This window comes from Aegilops tauschii, chromosome 7 (genome assembly GCF_002575655.3).
Source record: "Aegilops tauschii subsp. strangulata cultivar AL8/78 chromosome 7, Aet v6.0, whole genome shotgun sequence".
NCBI classification, from domain to species: Eukaryota; Viridiplantae; Streptophyta; class Magnoliopsida; order Poales; family Poaceae; genus Aegilops; species Aegilops tauschii.
In genome coordinates, this window is record NC_053041.3 from 117,873,476 (window position 1) to 117,888,342 (window position 14,867).

Below are 14,867 nucleotides of genomic sequence, written 5' to 3' on the forward strand. Positions count from 1 at the left end.
AGAAGAAAAGACATCCGCCGGGTAGTCGCAAGCGTCATCGTCATCACCGGTTACCTCCGAACGGGCGACTCCGACTTCACCATAGAGCTCCACCAACGAAGCCGCCCCCACAAACAGCTACACAGAGCAATGACGGCACATGCCAACAGATGGCCACACGCGCCAACACCGACAACTCCGACTTTGACGACGAGCCTCACAAGGGAGATATACAGGACTTGCGCCGACCATGCCCTAAAGAGCACCTCAGGCACGCCGGGAAGATCCGACTACCAAAGCCCGAGCTGTGACCCAAGCTCCTCTTGACGCCATCATCGTTGCCAAACAGAAATCGGCGCCCCCGAAATGGCCGCCTCAGCAAACCACGCGGCGAAGATGCCACCCTTCCATGCGGCGAAGATGCCGCCATCCCACGCGGCGAAGATGCCGCCCTTCCATGCGGCGAAGATGCCGCCATCCACCGGTCTCAGGTTGTAGCCGGCTCCAAGATGATGCCCCCAAGGAGGAAGAAGACGTGAAGACGCCTTCATCGCCCGATCCCGCGGATCAGAGGTTTCCCTCCGGAGCCAAGGCCGTGGGGTGAGGGGCAGAGCACCATAAATTAGCGACGCTTCCAAGAAAGAGCGCGACGCTCGCAGGCGCCGCCGTCGCCAGCTCCGGCAAAGGCCGGAAGAAGGATTTCTCCCTGAGATGCTCGACCACCACCAGCCCGTACCGGCCAGCAACAGACCTCCATCAAACCTCCACCAAACCTCCACCAAACCAGCACCGCAGAGCACCGAGGGGAGCCTCCCGTCAGTGCCCGCCCCTGCCAAGGTCGTCCCGCGCGCCCGCCCGACCAGCAGCAGCCGTGCTACCGGGCCCTGGACGCACACCACCGTCACCGCCATCGGGCCGACCTCACGCCGTCGCCCTCACCAGGCCTGGGGCAGGAGGTCACCGCCGCCACGCCGCAGGAACCGCACCACGCGGAGACAACGAACAGGCTGCAGCAGAAAACCCCCGAAGAACGCCCGGATCCAGCCACGCCCGGCCAGATCCAGTGTCCGCCAGCCTCCCCGCCGGCCACCGAAGCATCACCAAGGCTCCCGCGCCGCCCAGCCGAGTGGAGCACCAGATCCTTCGGAGCACGGGATATTTTCCCTCCTTGCATCTGTGTCCCAGCTGATCGCCTGGTCCTTGCTAAGTGAATACATGCAAAAACCATATTGTGCACATAGTTCTTTTGCCTGTATCTGTTGGAACCGCAGCCCTCCCTCACTCTCGGCTAGAGGTAGAAGAAGACATAAGACACAAGAAATTCCGGGCCGGCGCACGAACGCCGTCGTGGGTGCACGCACGCCCTAATCTTCTTTATCTTTTCAATGGCTACATGGCTGGCTCGGCTCCGATGCATCAACAAGCGGTACAGGGGGTATTTATACCCGGGCTAACACAGGTGCACACACACGACGCTGCCCACCTCTCTCTGGTGCATGCGTGATCCGCTTGCTCTGGCCGACGCCCACGATGCGCTCCAACGTGCGCACGACGCGGCGAGCCTCCAACAGAAACGCATGCCCAGCAACTACTGCCTGGAATATCTCCATGATCCAGCTACGCAACTAACAGCCACGCATGCACTAACTAATAGTTTAATCAAGATTACTGCTAACAGTATCCCCTCAATCTGGCTGAGCAGAAACACATGCACGAGTGTTTGGTTGTAAGCCTCTTCTAACCAGAGGCAAAGGGCCGTTGTTTGGTTGCATACAACACATACAGTATGGTAATATCTTGTTCTAGTTGTGAGATTACCAGCAGACACACGATGATAGACACAACATATCAAATCCTAAACTAACAGGCACATTTGAACAACCATTAAGCGTTACGCAGTGCATTAAGAACCATAGTCGCAACTTACATGTACTACTAAAGAAAACAACCTAATAGTCCAATGCAAATGCTCCCTCGTGCTTCTTGCACTTGGACACCACCTCAACGCCGTTGATGTCAAAGACGGTCGCCTTAAAGCTATCAGAAGTCAGCACATTGAAGGTGACGAGGTACCCAATCTTCAGCTAATGAGCTACGTCGAAGGGGCACTAGTACATGATCCCCTTATCAGCATCATGCAAAAGTGCCTATGAGCGGCGTTCCATTGCCACGCCGCTAGTAATGTTGCAACTTGATGAAAATCACAGTGTTCAAGGCTCCAGGCTGCTTGTGATCTTTACAGCGATAGATGCTCGCAATTGAAAGGAACTGACCGTGGGATAAAAATGTGCACGTACCTTTTTCAGCTTCACGTGGTATGCATGGGGTGGGTGGGAAAAATAATAAAGCGAAGCACAAGATTACCAGTAAAAGAATTTTGCTGATGTGGCAGTCGACTCTGAAGATATACTATTTTTCCATTGACAGACAAATTTCTGAAAATGTTGTTTTTTCCCGAGGATATCTTCTAGAAATGTTTCTTTTCAAAGATCCATTCTGGAAATTTTTATTCATCATCGGTCTGTCTAGGACACATCTAAATGTGACATAGTTATGTCACATCTAAGTTGATGTCCACTCTGTTTGTGGTATATATTTTTTTCTTTATTTTTTTTGTTTCTTGTTGTTGCATTATATGTTTATGGAAGCTTAGATGTGACATCCTTAAAAAACATCTAGATGTGAATTAGACAAACTGCAAAAAAACTCATCCCCACTATGCTGGATGATTCCGCGTCGTAGAGAATTTATCAACATACTATTGATAACTCGGTCGGCTCGGCCCGATAACAGGAAGATAATCCGCAGCCCGTGGCTGAACATTTCAAGGAGCATCATCTGGATCGGCTTTAGTTCCTTTCAATATATCTTTCTTATACGTCTTATGTCTATCTGAAACAAAGTCAAAACATCAGTATGGATCGCATGTGCCTTGATGCGGCGGCAGATGCATCCGGGAGTTGCATGCCATGTGTTCCAACAGACCTCTGCACGTACCGCTAACTCACTACTACCCAGGTGACAACGATTAACAACGACACATGGTAGCCAGATTCGACGCACTGCATGGCTAATTAAGCCTCCACGGTATACACGGGACGGGGGTCGGAACCATGCCGGGCCGTCGCCGGTTTCCGCCGATTCGCGAAAGCGACGGGGCTGCCGGCCGTTGCGGGAGGGCATATGCAGTGCGACGACGGGAGCCGGAGAGCGGGGGGCAGAGGGCAGCCGACGCGCGCGGCACGTCGTGATAAAACGGGAGGATCTTTCGCGCAGCGACACGCGTGTTCCTGGGCATGCTGAATTTCAGACACAAGGACGTATTTTTTTTTTTAGCATTAATACAGACACAAGCGCTCATATATACGCGCATACACTCACCTCTATGAACGCACACACGTACACCCTACCCCTATGAGCACCTCCGAGAGACTGAGCCGGCATATCATCTTGAGATTTACGAAGCCACCATAGGCGCCTCGTCGTTGACGGGAACGTCTCCTCCCACTGAAAGCGCATCGCCGGAAATCCTGAAATAAATCCAGGAATAATGCGAGCACCAGGATTTGAACCCTGATGGGTTGGGGATACCACTGTCCACCTAACCATCTCAACCACAGGTTGATTCGCCACAAGGACGTATCTCTACTCCTAATGTCTCAGTTGGTAGTCTCCGTTCCGGGTTTATTTTTGTCCCACCATTTTTGTTCGGTTTTTTTTCGTCCTCTCCCCCACCCCACCCCACGCAGGCCAAAAAAACCCCACACCCGGCAGAAAAAACGCTCCATCGATCCTATCCTTCATTGCCGACTCCTCTCGATCCCATCTCTACTCCAATACGATCCGCCGCCGAGATCCGAGACGATCCGCCGCTGCCGAGAACCGATTGGAGCCGCCGCCGGCGCTGGCCAGCCTCCCCACCGATGTGCGCGCCGGGTCGCCGCTCCCGCTCCCGCAGCCGAGCATAGCAGCAGCGGCGGAGCCCCAGCCGCCACCACGTTCCTCCTGCTCTCCAGCAAGTCCGCCCAGGACCAGCAGCTCCTCGCCTCCGCCGCCGGCGAGCTCTCTCTGGCGGAGGAGGGCGGGGGCGAGCTCGCCGTCTCCCTCGCGCTCGGCGCCAGTGGGGACGCGGGCTACGATGCGGCCACCTACATGGGCGCGCTCCAGGCGGCGCTTCGGGAGGTGGATGCGTTGGTCGCCGCGGATGGCATCCACGCACGACCTCGTGATACAGTGAGTGCAAGATTTTGTTCTTTTGAGTCTCGCTCCATCAGAAAAAGTAATAAACGATGAATTTCCTCTTGAAATCGCTCAAATTGGGCTTACTCTTTGCTTCCCCTCTGTCTATAGGAACTTCGCCAAACTTCCGGTGGGCGTCGTGTGCGCCACATACATGCAGTTCAAAGGCAAAGGTGCGTCAAATATGTATGCCAATTGGTGCTTGTTTTTGTTGTCCCTTTTAGTGTGTATCTCTGATGATCTTTCAATCTCGGTGATCAATGTCTGTCACTTTGGTGGGGAGATGAATTGTGCTGTTCTGTTTGTTGTATGTTCAGTTGATGATTCGCTTGACATATCCACAAGGTACAGTATGTGTGATCCAACCACACGTCGCATAGTTGAATTCCGAAGCAATTAGCTTGATTACCTGCAGTCCATCTAATTCTCATCTAATGCTGATTAGTTTAAGCGAGTCAACACATAGGACGGAAAGACCCTTTTATAGTTTTCTCAAGGGGAGTGTACCGTGTGCGGGGGCATATCTCTGTTCCTTTGTATGGTTGTTTAACAATTTGTGAAATGCTTGTAGTATGATAATCTAGATAGTGGGGATATGTTACAGAAAGTGTTGTGCCTGGCCTCACATGTACATGAGTTGGTTTATCATTAAGTGCTCTCTTTCCCACTAAATTTCACATCTGCCATCTGAAAAAAACAAATCCACATTTACCTGATTTCAAGTTCTTATGGACCTTATGATAAAGTATTTAAGTAATTTTAGTCGGCTCAAAAGGCTCCAAGATTCTTTGTCTATCATTTCCTGTTCAAAACTGACAACAGAACTTTGTGAAGCCTTTCAGTTTGTCTTTGTTCAGTTACTTTACCATTCGGTCTTGATGCCTGAACTATGTGAACATTGTCAGCTTAGTAAAATGGTATGAACTTGTGTGCCATACACATAGCAGGTCGAAAAACTACCATTGTATTTGCATATACTGCTTGTGACACAATTTTCTGAAAACATGTTGGTGGTCATTGGTCAACAAAAGTTTTCAGCATTCGGCACAGTGTTAATTATCTTGAATTTATTGTGCTTCTAGAATTATAGATTTCCGAATAATTAGATGGTCAGCTATGCAATATAATATTCCCATAGTATTGAAATATTCTGTTCTGCAAATAGTCCTTCAGCAAATGGCGCTTACACTTAATATGGGATACTCCAAATCCATAAGAGCAGGCTATATCTGATATTTTCTCCATACAGAGTCGGCAGCGACTTGATTTATATTTTCCGCTACTTGTCAATATGATGGCCCGTTGTATATAAATGAGGCATGGCCATCACTTATACTTGGGAACTACTTTTCAGTGATAGCTGTATTGACTAAGGTACTATTTTTTATTTCTTAAAGATTGATTTCTTCAGTGGTGTGTGTTTTACTTTATAGTTTTGATATGATTCCATTGCCAACACACTTTTTTTCTTGATAGGGAACTACGGCGGGCTTATGCTTACTGAACTATATTCGAAACTATCAGAGTGTATATCAGATTAGAGCAGATTACAGCAGCCTTAAAGGTAAAATGATCTGAACATTTTTTTCCACAATACACAGGTAGTACATAGTAATAGCCCTCTTAATAATTCCTATATAAAAGTATGATCTAAACATTTTGTTGAGTTGTTTTTGCACCAGATTGTTGGCCATTAACGGTTATCCATGGCACTAAAACTACTTGATCTCAATACATTCACCTCACAACACTTGTTGGCGAAAACATGTGCTATAGCACCAAAGAAGTTGAGGTCAAATTAATGAGGTGATAGCTAAACTCCTTAAACTGGATATATTTGTGTTTTGTTTGCTTCAAGTATATAGACATATATTCCTTGATCAAAACTCATTGACACTGCTACCACTAATTTGCTTCAGGTCATCGACTTGAAGATTGATAAATATGGTTCTGTTATTATGCAGGAGTTGTGTGATCTGAGGAGAAACTATTCTCTTGCAAATCGGATAATTGTTGTAGGAATTAAAAGGCACATGATTGTACTGTTGTTCTGGGATTTCGTTTCTTACGTTCCTCGACCCTAATGTCTACATGAGGTGTGAGTTCAACGGATAAAGGAAATCACATTACTAATAGAATGGTAGGAAGAATCAAGGTGATTCATACAAAATTCACTTAATTTATCATATAATGAATCATATAATTTATCAGCTGCCTCAATGGCTCACACTTTTGCAAGTCTTCATATTTTAGAAAATACGACTGAATTTGATAATTGGATCAAATGCAGTTATATGTCTTGTACTTGCTTTGGTTGAATCTGAAATTTTGTCAGAAACATAACGAACCACTTAGATATATAAAGCATTGATCTGTGCAGAACTGAGAGATGTTGTGTTTTTACAGTTCTTACGTTGTCTGATTGAATTTTCTTATCCCACATTTTTTTTCAGATGCCGCAGCAAAGAAAATGCTCTCAGCCTTGGACGATCCATTCACTCGATTCTTGAAACCATTACCTTTTCTGAAGCAAGACTAGCTAGCACCCAAGGTGCCGTGGCAGGTGTATGTTTATCCATTGGCTACCCGTTGGAGCATCACTTGCGGTGCTCTTTGTAATGTCACTTGGTGGGTTTTGCAGAAATGACTGTCTAGAGACGTTTTATCTTGATAATTGACAACATAAGAGTGCAAAATATTTGACAACAGATCGCTTATGGTAAGACCTAGCTATTATCAATAATTTTAGTCCATTAAATGCGGTCTTAGTGAAAGGGTGTTCTTTTATCATGGTTGAAGGTTGCATGACTTCTGCTAGGTGTTTTGATACTTTTCGGTCTCTACTTGAATGTTGCGTACCTAATTTTTTAGTGGCCAACAATCTTGCACTGATTCTTGCTAGGGGTCATCAAGGAAACTCAATAGATGGCTATTTCAGTGGAGATTATACCAGAGATGTTGTTTTGAAGTAAGCTCCTGCACACCATTCTTTTGTAGTTCTTTCAGAAGTAATGTTTCATTCTTTTACTTGAGACTAGAGTGGTTGATGCTCATTCATCTTAATTTAATACAGAGTATATGCCAGGAGAGAAAGATATACTTGAAACCCGATGAGGTCAATGATGTGGAGATTTTACCAGAGATGTTGTTTTCAAGTAAGATTTTGTGTGAGATTATACCGATCGCACCAGCACGCCACATTGTTGCTCCACGGCAAAGGCAGCGAGGTAATTTTTCTTTTCGCACCGATGTAATTTTCCTTTTCTTTTAGCCCACTCCCAGGTCTCTTCCGTTCATATTCTAATCACGCATGGTGAGCGGCGGTTTCGACAGCGACTGGCTGGCTGCCGCTGGCTTGTACGTGTGGAAGGCAGTTGTTCACGGCAGACCAGTGAGCGGCGGCGGGTGGGCGCGACCACATGGTGGTTGGAAGGTAGGCTTCGCGGCGTTCAACCTCGGCCACCATCGTACCACGATCTCGGCCCACCCGGAAAGTCGGATGAAGAGGTGGTGGACGGTGCGGACCAATCATTATAGCTGCTGCTCCATTACTTCCGCTCCTCGAAAAGCTCCCTGAGCCCGACCAACAATGGGATCTTCCTCTGAGGTTCACGCTACTCCTTGTCCAGACTGATCCCGGAGAGGAGAACAAGCCTCCGAGCACGTGCTCGTCAACTCCATGCCGGCCGCTCCAAGCGCCCCTGCTTCGTGTCTTCAAGGCAGGCGCCGAGATAGCCTTTGCAGCGAGCTGTGGTGTGTGGACTCTGCGGCGAGATGGGATTCAGAATCCTTTTCCGTGGTGAGATAACCATGCCACCACTCATATGCCATTGCATATAAGTGAATCTGTTTTATAGAAATCAATCTTGCACGTTGGTTAGCTCCGTAATTTCTTTTATTCCGTACAGACTGAGTTGCTCACAGCCTATTTGCTGGAACGCCAACGAGGAGTCATTTTTCCATCTCCACAAATATTCTTGGTCTCTTCAAATTAATTGCTTCTTAATCCAACTACCATTTTTCAAGATTAGTTCGTTTATATAATATTTATTTTTGTAATCAAGTAGGTTATTATTGTGAGGAATCAGCAGTAGGATGCACATGTATTTGTTTCTTGCCACTGGTTGCAAAAGCCTAAAAAATGATATGTTTTATTCACCTCTTAACAGTAATACGAGTATTTTGTTTATTTCCTACTCCCTTTTAGTGTTTACTGATTAGTCACTCTTAAAGGTGAATGCATGTGTATAATAGGTGTGTCATGGCTGCATTTTGCGGCCCCTGACTACTGGAAAGTAATCTTCTTTGGATGATTTGTATTTTTTTCTGGAATTTGTACTTAGATAGCACATCCAAGGAAGGAAGGAGATTGAGGTTGGCACCTCCTGAAGGCATGCATGCTCTTCACCGAGAGAGGGAAGGGCATCTTTTTCTTGGGTTGCAGTTTCCACCTTGTTGTTGGGTGAGGTGAGTCATGATTTCTCTCCTCCCGCTTCATTTTTTAGAGATAATGAACTATAATTTCTGTTTTGTGCTCATGAATTGCATACTTGTAGGTTTATTCGATTTAGAGATATCACACACACACACACGCACGCGCACACGCACACGCACGCACGCGCGCGCAAGTGCACACACGCGCACGCACACGCACACACGCGCACACACACACACACACACACACACACACACACACACACACACACACACACACACACACACACACACACACTTATGATCTATAAGCGAAGCTGCGATTTTGGCAATAGATGCGCAACAAAGTAGTGGTTGGTGTTGGGTTTAATCAATTATCAAATGTTTTGCCAATAACAGAAAATTACCTTCCCCATAAATTTATTGTCCTTCTGTTTCATGGTCCAGCTGATTCGTTGTTTGTCACAGCTCTTGTGGATAATCAGACATGGGGTGCATGGCAAAATTAGGACAGACCGAAGGCAGCAAATTCCGTGTTGGCCGTGCACTTTGAGGAGAAGACATTGTCTTTGTATAAGTGCCCCTACAATCATCTCTTTACAGCAGAGATAAGGCCTTCAGGTAATTTGTGATGATCTTTTTAGCATTCTTAATTGATGACATTTGTGAAGGGAGATGATCCTCAGCATTTCATAGTTATTTTTTGTACTGTTGTAATCTCAAATTTCACATTCGAACTTAACTTGTTATCAAATAATTTTGGAACAAAATTTTACTTTTACCTGCCCTCCACAGAACCAAAGGTTCACGAGGACTTTTGTTGCTCTAATGCTTCTTCGATGACCATCTCGCCGTTCGCCCTTGCAGATAGATATGGCCACATAAATCGCACCGATGGATCCAGTCCTTCGCTAGGTCCAACCTACCCTGCACCAGCCTCAAGCACGTGAGACACTGTTACCTTGTGTTCTAACTGGTTACCACAATCAAATCCATTTTTGCCCAGTTAAATTAGTTAGCTCATTTTGTTGATAACTGAGTTGCATTGGTAATATATACTGAACTGTCTTTGGCATTCTGTTTTGCAATATATTCTAATTGTTAGGATTTTTGCTACATTTTTGTTGTAGATTTTAGGGACATTAATGTAGTGCTAATGCCTTCCGTGCAGGTTATTCAGTCAACGCATATTCTGTCTTTTGGCATGTGTATGCTTGCTCTTGTGCTCATGTTGTAATCGTGACCTGTAATCAGTCCATGATCCTTGTGTGACCAGAAGTTGGGCATAACTGCATTGTTACTGAGAAGATGTGAATATTAACTTAGGGATCGGAGCTGAAGCTCTAGCAGATAGCAAAGATATGAAGTCTGTGCTCTGTCTTATGTTTGCAAGTATATTGATGTAACTTCACATCTTGAATGGAGTCACTCCTATGTGTACTGCCGCTGTAATTACACAACATGAATTTTCCGTTTTTGTGATCAGAAATTTTGCCAAGAAACTTGTTGGATTAACTACGATTTTGTCCTATTTACTACTAGCATTTATTCTTATCTCTCAACATATTCTTGCCCCTATCTAGGACAGTCGGAAGAAGAGAGATTCGACTGGGAAACAGCGTGTTGAAGCAATACCTCTTGTTGAACCACCAAAAACCAAAGAAGCCTCTTAGATTGCGAGAGGTCTGTTGTGTTTAGTAAGAAACTTGGCGTAAAATATCCAAAATATCAGGAACACTATGTATTGGGCAGACCTGAAATACTAATATAAGTGTATCCAATTTTTCCTACGATTCCCTTCCTCGCCCATGGACGTGGACCACCACTGGTAGAAAAAAGCCCTTTAGTCCCGGTTCGCAACAGCCTTTAGTCCCGGCTGTGCAACCGGGACTAAATATGCGCGACTAAAGACCCCCCCCCTTTAGTCGCGCCTCTTACGAACCGCGACTAAAGGCTTTAGTCCCGGTTCTTGTGGCTGACCAGGACTAAAGGCCTGTCCACGTGGGCGCTAGTGGTCCATCGGGGCGGAGGACCTTTAGTCCCGGTTCTCGTGGCTAACCGGGACTAAAGGCCTCCTCCGCAGGTTTAGGGTTTTAGCCCCCCTAAACCTGGTTTCTTTTTAATTTGTAGTGTTTTATTTCTTTTATATTTTATTTTGTGTTTTATTTTAATTTTGATGAAGTTTCAGTACACATATTCTACGCTACTATATACATGCATATGAAATTTCAAACAAGAAGAATTCAAGAGGAATATATAATATATATTCAATCTCGGGTGACCATATACAACTTCGAACAAGTTTCCATACACAATTATGATGGATGACCATATACAACTTCGAACAAGTTTCAATCTCGGGTATGCATATAAATTTCTTCGTCCTCGGTACAGTGTTCTCCTTTAGGATTGATGACTTCCCTCATGAAAAATCCTGCTAATTCTTCTTGAATTGGTCGGAAGCGAGCTTCTGGACTAAGCCTCCTCCGCAAGTTATCCGTCGCGTTCCGCACGCTATCCGATGCCTTCCGCTCAGAGGTGTGTCTCCGGATGTTCTCACAAATATAGTATCCACATAGATTGGTCCCCGGTGGCTGCTTATCCACATTAACTAACCTTCTGAAATCTAGCTCATGTTTGAATTCACCGACAATTTCTTCTGAGAACCGTCTCCAAACCCTACAGGGCAAAGAAAATTAAATGAACAAGGGAGTTATTAGTTACTTGATATTAGGAAATGAACGAAAGAGACCGATCGATATAGAGCTCAAATGTCGTTCCCGGGTTGCTTTGGACCTTGGATGAGCACTGGCATCATAATGAACTTCCGCTTCATGCACAACCAAGGAGGAAGGTTGTAGATGTATAGAGTCACGGGCCAGGTGCTATGGCTGGAGCTCTGCTCGCCAAAAGGATTCATAGTACTTAGACCAAATCTTATGTTCCTTGCGTCAGCTGCAAAATCTTTGAACACTCTGTCGATCTTTCTCCATTGCGTTCCATCAACGGTGTGTCTCAACTCCCCGTCGGACTTACGGTCCTCTTTGTGCCATCGCAACGACTTGGCATGCTTTTTGTTCATGAACAGACGTTTCAACCGTGGTATTATAGGAGCATACCACATCACCTTGGCGGGAACCCTCTTCCTGGGTTTCTCGCCCTCAACATCGTCACCAGGGTCATCGCCTCTGATCTTATAACGCAATGCAGTGCATACAGGGCATTCATTCAAATTCTCGTATTCACCGCGGTAGAGGATGCAGTCGTTAATGCATGCATGTATCTTCAGAACCTCTAAACCTAGAGGGCAGACAACCTTCTTTGCTTCGTACGTACTGGCGGGCAACTCGTTATTCTTCGGAAACATATTCTTCAACATTTTCAGCAAATTTTCAAATGATGAGTCACCTACACCTTCCTGTGCCTTCCATTTTAGCAAATCCAGTGTGCAGCCCAGCTTTTTCAGACTATTATCACATCCTGGATACAACGACTTTTTGTGATCCTCTAACATGCGATCCAAATTCTCCCTATCCTTGTCAGTTTCGCAGCGTCTCCGTGCATCAACAATGGTCCGACCAAGATCATCAGCGGGCTCATCATGTGCCTCTTCTTCACCTTCACCTAACCCTTCCCCACCTTCAGCATCATCCTCCATGAAAGTATCACCGAAATGATCATGATAGTTGTCATCGATATCATCCCCTTCTTCATCTTCTTCCATTCTAACCCCTCTTTCTCCATGCTTGGTCCAACAATTATAGCTTCGCATGAAACCGTGCCGAAGCAGGTGCATGTGAACGTCTCTTGAGGAGGAGTAACCCTTCTGATTCTTACAGACAGCACATGGACAGATAATAAAACCTTGCTGCTTGTTCGCATTTGCCACTACGAGGAAATCTTTCAAACCCGTAGTGAACTCGCCGGAGAGTCGGGGACCGTACATCCATTGCCGATTCATCTGCATTATTATTATATAAAGTATATAATTAACCATCATGCATTTGTTAAACTAACTAGCTAGAAATAATACAAATTAAACAATGAACTACACACATGCATATTTTATCAATGACACATGAAAGGTTCAAGTTGCTAACCGCGATCGCGGAGGAAAAATAAATGAGAAAGCTCAAGTGTGGCTCGGACACTTCATATCATGTTTGTTTCAGGCTCTCGGGCATTTCATCGAACACCTTGTGTGCATAGGAGGAACCAAAAGCAAACCCACCACCCCCTTCTGAAAATTGTGAAGTGAGCTGAGTGAAGTGAAGTGAGCTGAGTCCTATATATAGGGATGGGCCTTTAGTCCCGGTTGGCCTGGCCAACCGCGACTAAAGGCCTTCGGGGACCTTTAGTCCCGGTTAGCCAGGCCAACCGGGACTAAAGCCCCTGCCGTCCGCCAGCTGGATGGGCCTTTAGTCCCGGTTGGCCTGGCCAACCACGACTAAAGGCCTTCGGGGTAAAGCCCCTCCCGTCCGCCAGCTGTCGACCGAGCGCGCTGGGCCCAGATAGTTGGTCGCGGGTCTCCTCCCGAACCGCGACTAAAGGCCCCTTTTGTCGCGGTTCGATTGTTTTGGGGACTAATGGGGGTGTATGGAAGCCTCTTTTTCTACTAGTCACGTCTCTGGCTTTGCAAGTCCAAGGCTCCAAGCTAGGCGTTATTTTTCATAAAGTTTCTATCGATTTCTAATCAAAATATTTCTATTAGCGTAACCCTACCTGGCGACCTCCATCAGCCGGAGGTATTCCTGGAGTCAAGGCAAGCATGTTGACCAATTGACGTAAATGTGCAATGTAAATTTACCTCGGCGCTTTGTTTTTGAATGTGATGGCGTTGTCTGATACGTCTCCTCCGCACCATAAATTTACTTAGGATTAGATTAATGTTAAAAGGCCCGTAGCAACGCACGGGCATTGTACTAGTATGAACAATGTATATGCCAACTTTGTACTGGCGTTCACGTCGCGGTGGCACAGTGGCATGCACCATAGGCAAGCATGCTATGTTTCCGCATGATGAAACCAAGCGTTCAGCTGCCATTTGTATTACTAACGACTTTTGATGCGTTGCTACATATCTGTCCAGTCAACCTCGTGGCTGACAGACAAGAAAAAAAAACACATCGCAACATTTCTCCAGGAGAATTTACCATGAAGTCGAGACATGGCATATTTCATGAGCAATGCTACATCACGGTTTTTTTTTGCAGGTGTACATCACGGGGTTGTTACCGGGCTGTTACGGGGCTTTCCCCTAATACTCTCCACCGCCCCCCTGAATTTCAGCAGGGTGGGGCCCTAGCCTCCCTCTTAATCCAATCAAAGATTGCCAGGTCAATATTTCTCCATAAAGCTTACGTAAAATCCCGTTGATGTAGCATTGCTCCGTATTCCAGTACATGCTATCTCAACTGCGCACCACGACATACATCAGGATGCAATGAAAGAACGTTGTGATGCTGAGCACGAGGCGAGGGATGTACATGGTCGACGCGACAGGCGAAGCATTTGTTCCTGGACGTCTCCTAGACTCCTACTCCCATATTCTCAAGGTAGCATTGATCTCCAGCTCTTTTTTTTTTTTTTTTTTTTTTTACTTTGCCCGGGTGCATTGCTCTCTTCTTGCATCGTCTTTTGCTGACGCTAGGTGCTCGAGAGAAAGCTGGTGAACTCCTTGATAGAGGAAACATACACACTCGATTGGTAATCTTCATCTATATATACACACGAATAGTTAATAATGTATCTTGTGGTTGCTAGGATTTTATTCCATGAGATATTTTTTGGGTGAAAGGTCTTCACTTATGACCATCTGTAATAGTACACAACAAAACCATGTGTCAGCTTTAGATTTTATTTTTGCTCTCTCTCTCAATATGTACCATGTAAAAGTAGAATGAAAGGGAGATGGTATGGTGCATATATCATTATGGCACACAAATTATAATATGCTATATATCTAAATAGGTGAAACGGTTAGTTATGTGTTGAGACATGTTTGTTGCCATGCACTTCGCATACTATGATTGCTTCACTAATGCTCACAATTATTGTACGATATTGTAATGTGCTCTATGCATGTGAATGATTGTTTGAATGCTGAGATAAAATTCTATATATGTAAGGCAATGTGATGATCAAGTGCAAAATGCCGCAAAAAACGCTGCCGCGGCAGCAATTCTTCTGTAGGCTTAGATCACTACCAGTGGCGG

General features: G+C 45.7%; 1 protein-coding gene across 31 annotated transcripts; it reads left to right on the top strand.

The window, feature by feature from the left end:
- Nucleotides 1–3,313: 3,313 nt before the first annotated feature.
- LOC109759557 (biotin--protein ligase 1, chloroplastic) lies at nt 3,314–10,154 on the top strand. Of its 31 annotated transcripts, XR_012188893.1 has the most exons (16): nt 3,658–4,212; nt 4,330–4,391; nt 5,468–5,592; nt 5,695–5,782; nt 5,901–6,024; nt 6,183–6,314; nt 6,672–6,781; nt 6,860–6,937; nt 7,121–7,186; nt 7,292–7,445; nt 7,552–7,735; nt 7,848–8,017; nt 8,562–8,685; nt 9,100–9,273; nt 9,520–9,598; nt 9,824–10,154. XR_012188893.1 is itself a non-coding variant. In XM_020318378.4 (7 exons), exons 1-4 carry the CDS (start codon nt 4,118–4,120, stop codon nt 5,511–5,513), a joined length of 231 nt encoding a protein of 76 aa, XP_020173967.3. In that variant the 5' UTR covers nt 3,314–4,117; the 3' UTR covers nt 5,514–5,591; nt 5,695–5,782; nt 5,901–6,024; nt 6,138–6,286. The 31 variants fall into 31 exon arrangements, 1 of the variants encoding a protein (XP_020173967.3); XR_012188892.1 differs by lacking the exons at nt 9,100–9,273; nt 9,520–9,598; nt 9,824–10,154 and having other exon boundaries at nt 3,659–4,212; nt 6,138–6,358; nt 6,672–6,783; nt 7,552–7,651; nt 8,562–8,836; XR_012188890.1 differs by lacking the exons at nt 9,100–9,273; nt 9,520–9,598; nt 9,824–10,154 and having other exon boundaries at nt 3,661–4,212; nt 6,138–6,358; nt 6,672–6,783; nt 7,552–7,725; nt 8,562–8,836.
- Nucleotides 10,155–14,867: the final 4,713 nt, after the last annotated feature.

Excerpts from the sequence above, each read along its gene's own strand:
- LOC109759557 (XM_020318378.4), top strand. The coding sequence starts at position 4,118 with ATGCGGCCACCTACATGGGCGCGCTCCAGGCGGCGCTTCGGGAGGTGG. Across the intron at positions 4,213-4,329 it reads ACGCACGACCTCGTGATACA|GAACTTCGCCAAACTTCCGG; the intron begins GTGAGTGCAAGA and ends CTCTGTCTATAG. Across the intron at positions 4,564-5,467 it reads TCGCTTGACATATCCACAAG|AGTCGGCAGCGACTTGATTT; the intron begins GTACAGTATGTG and ends TTCTCCATACAG.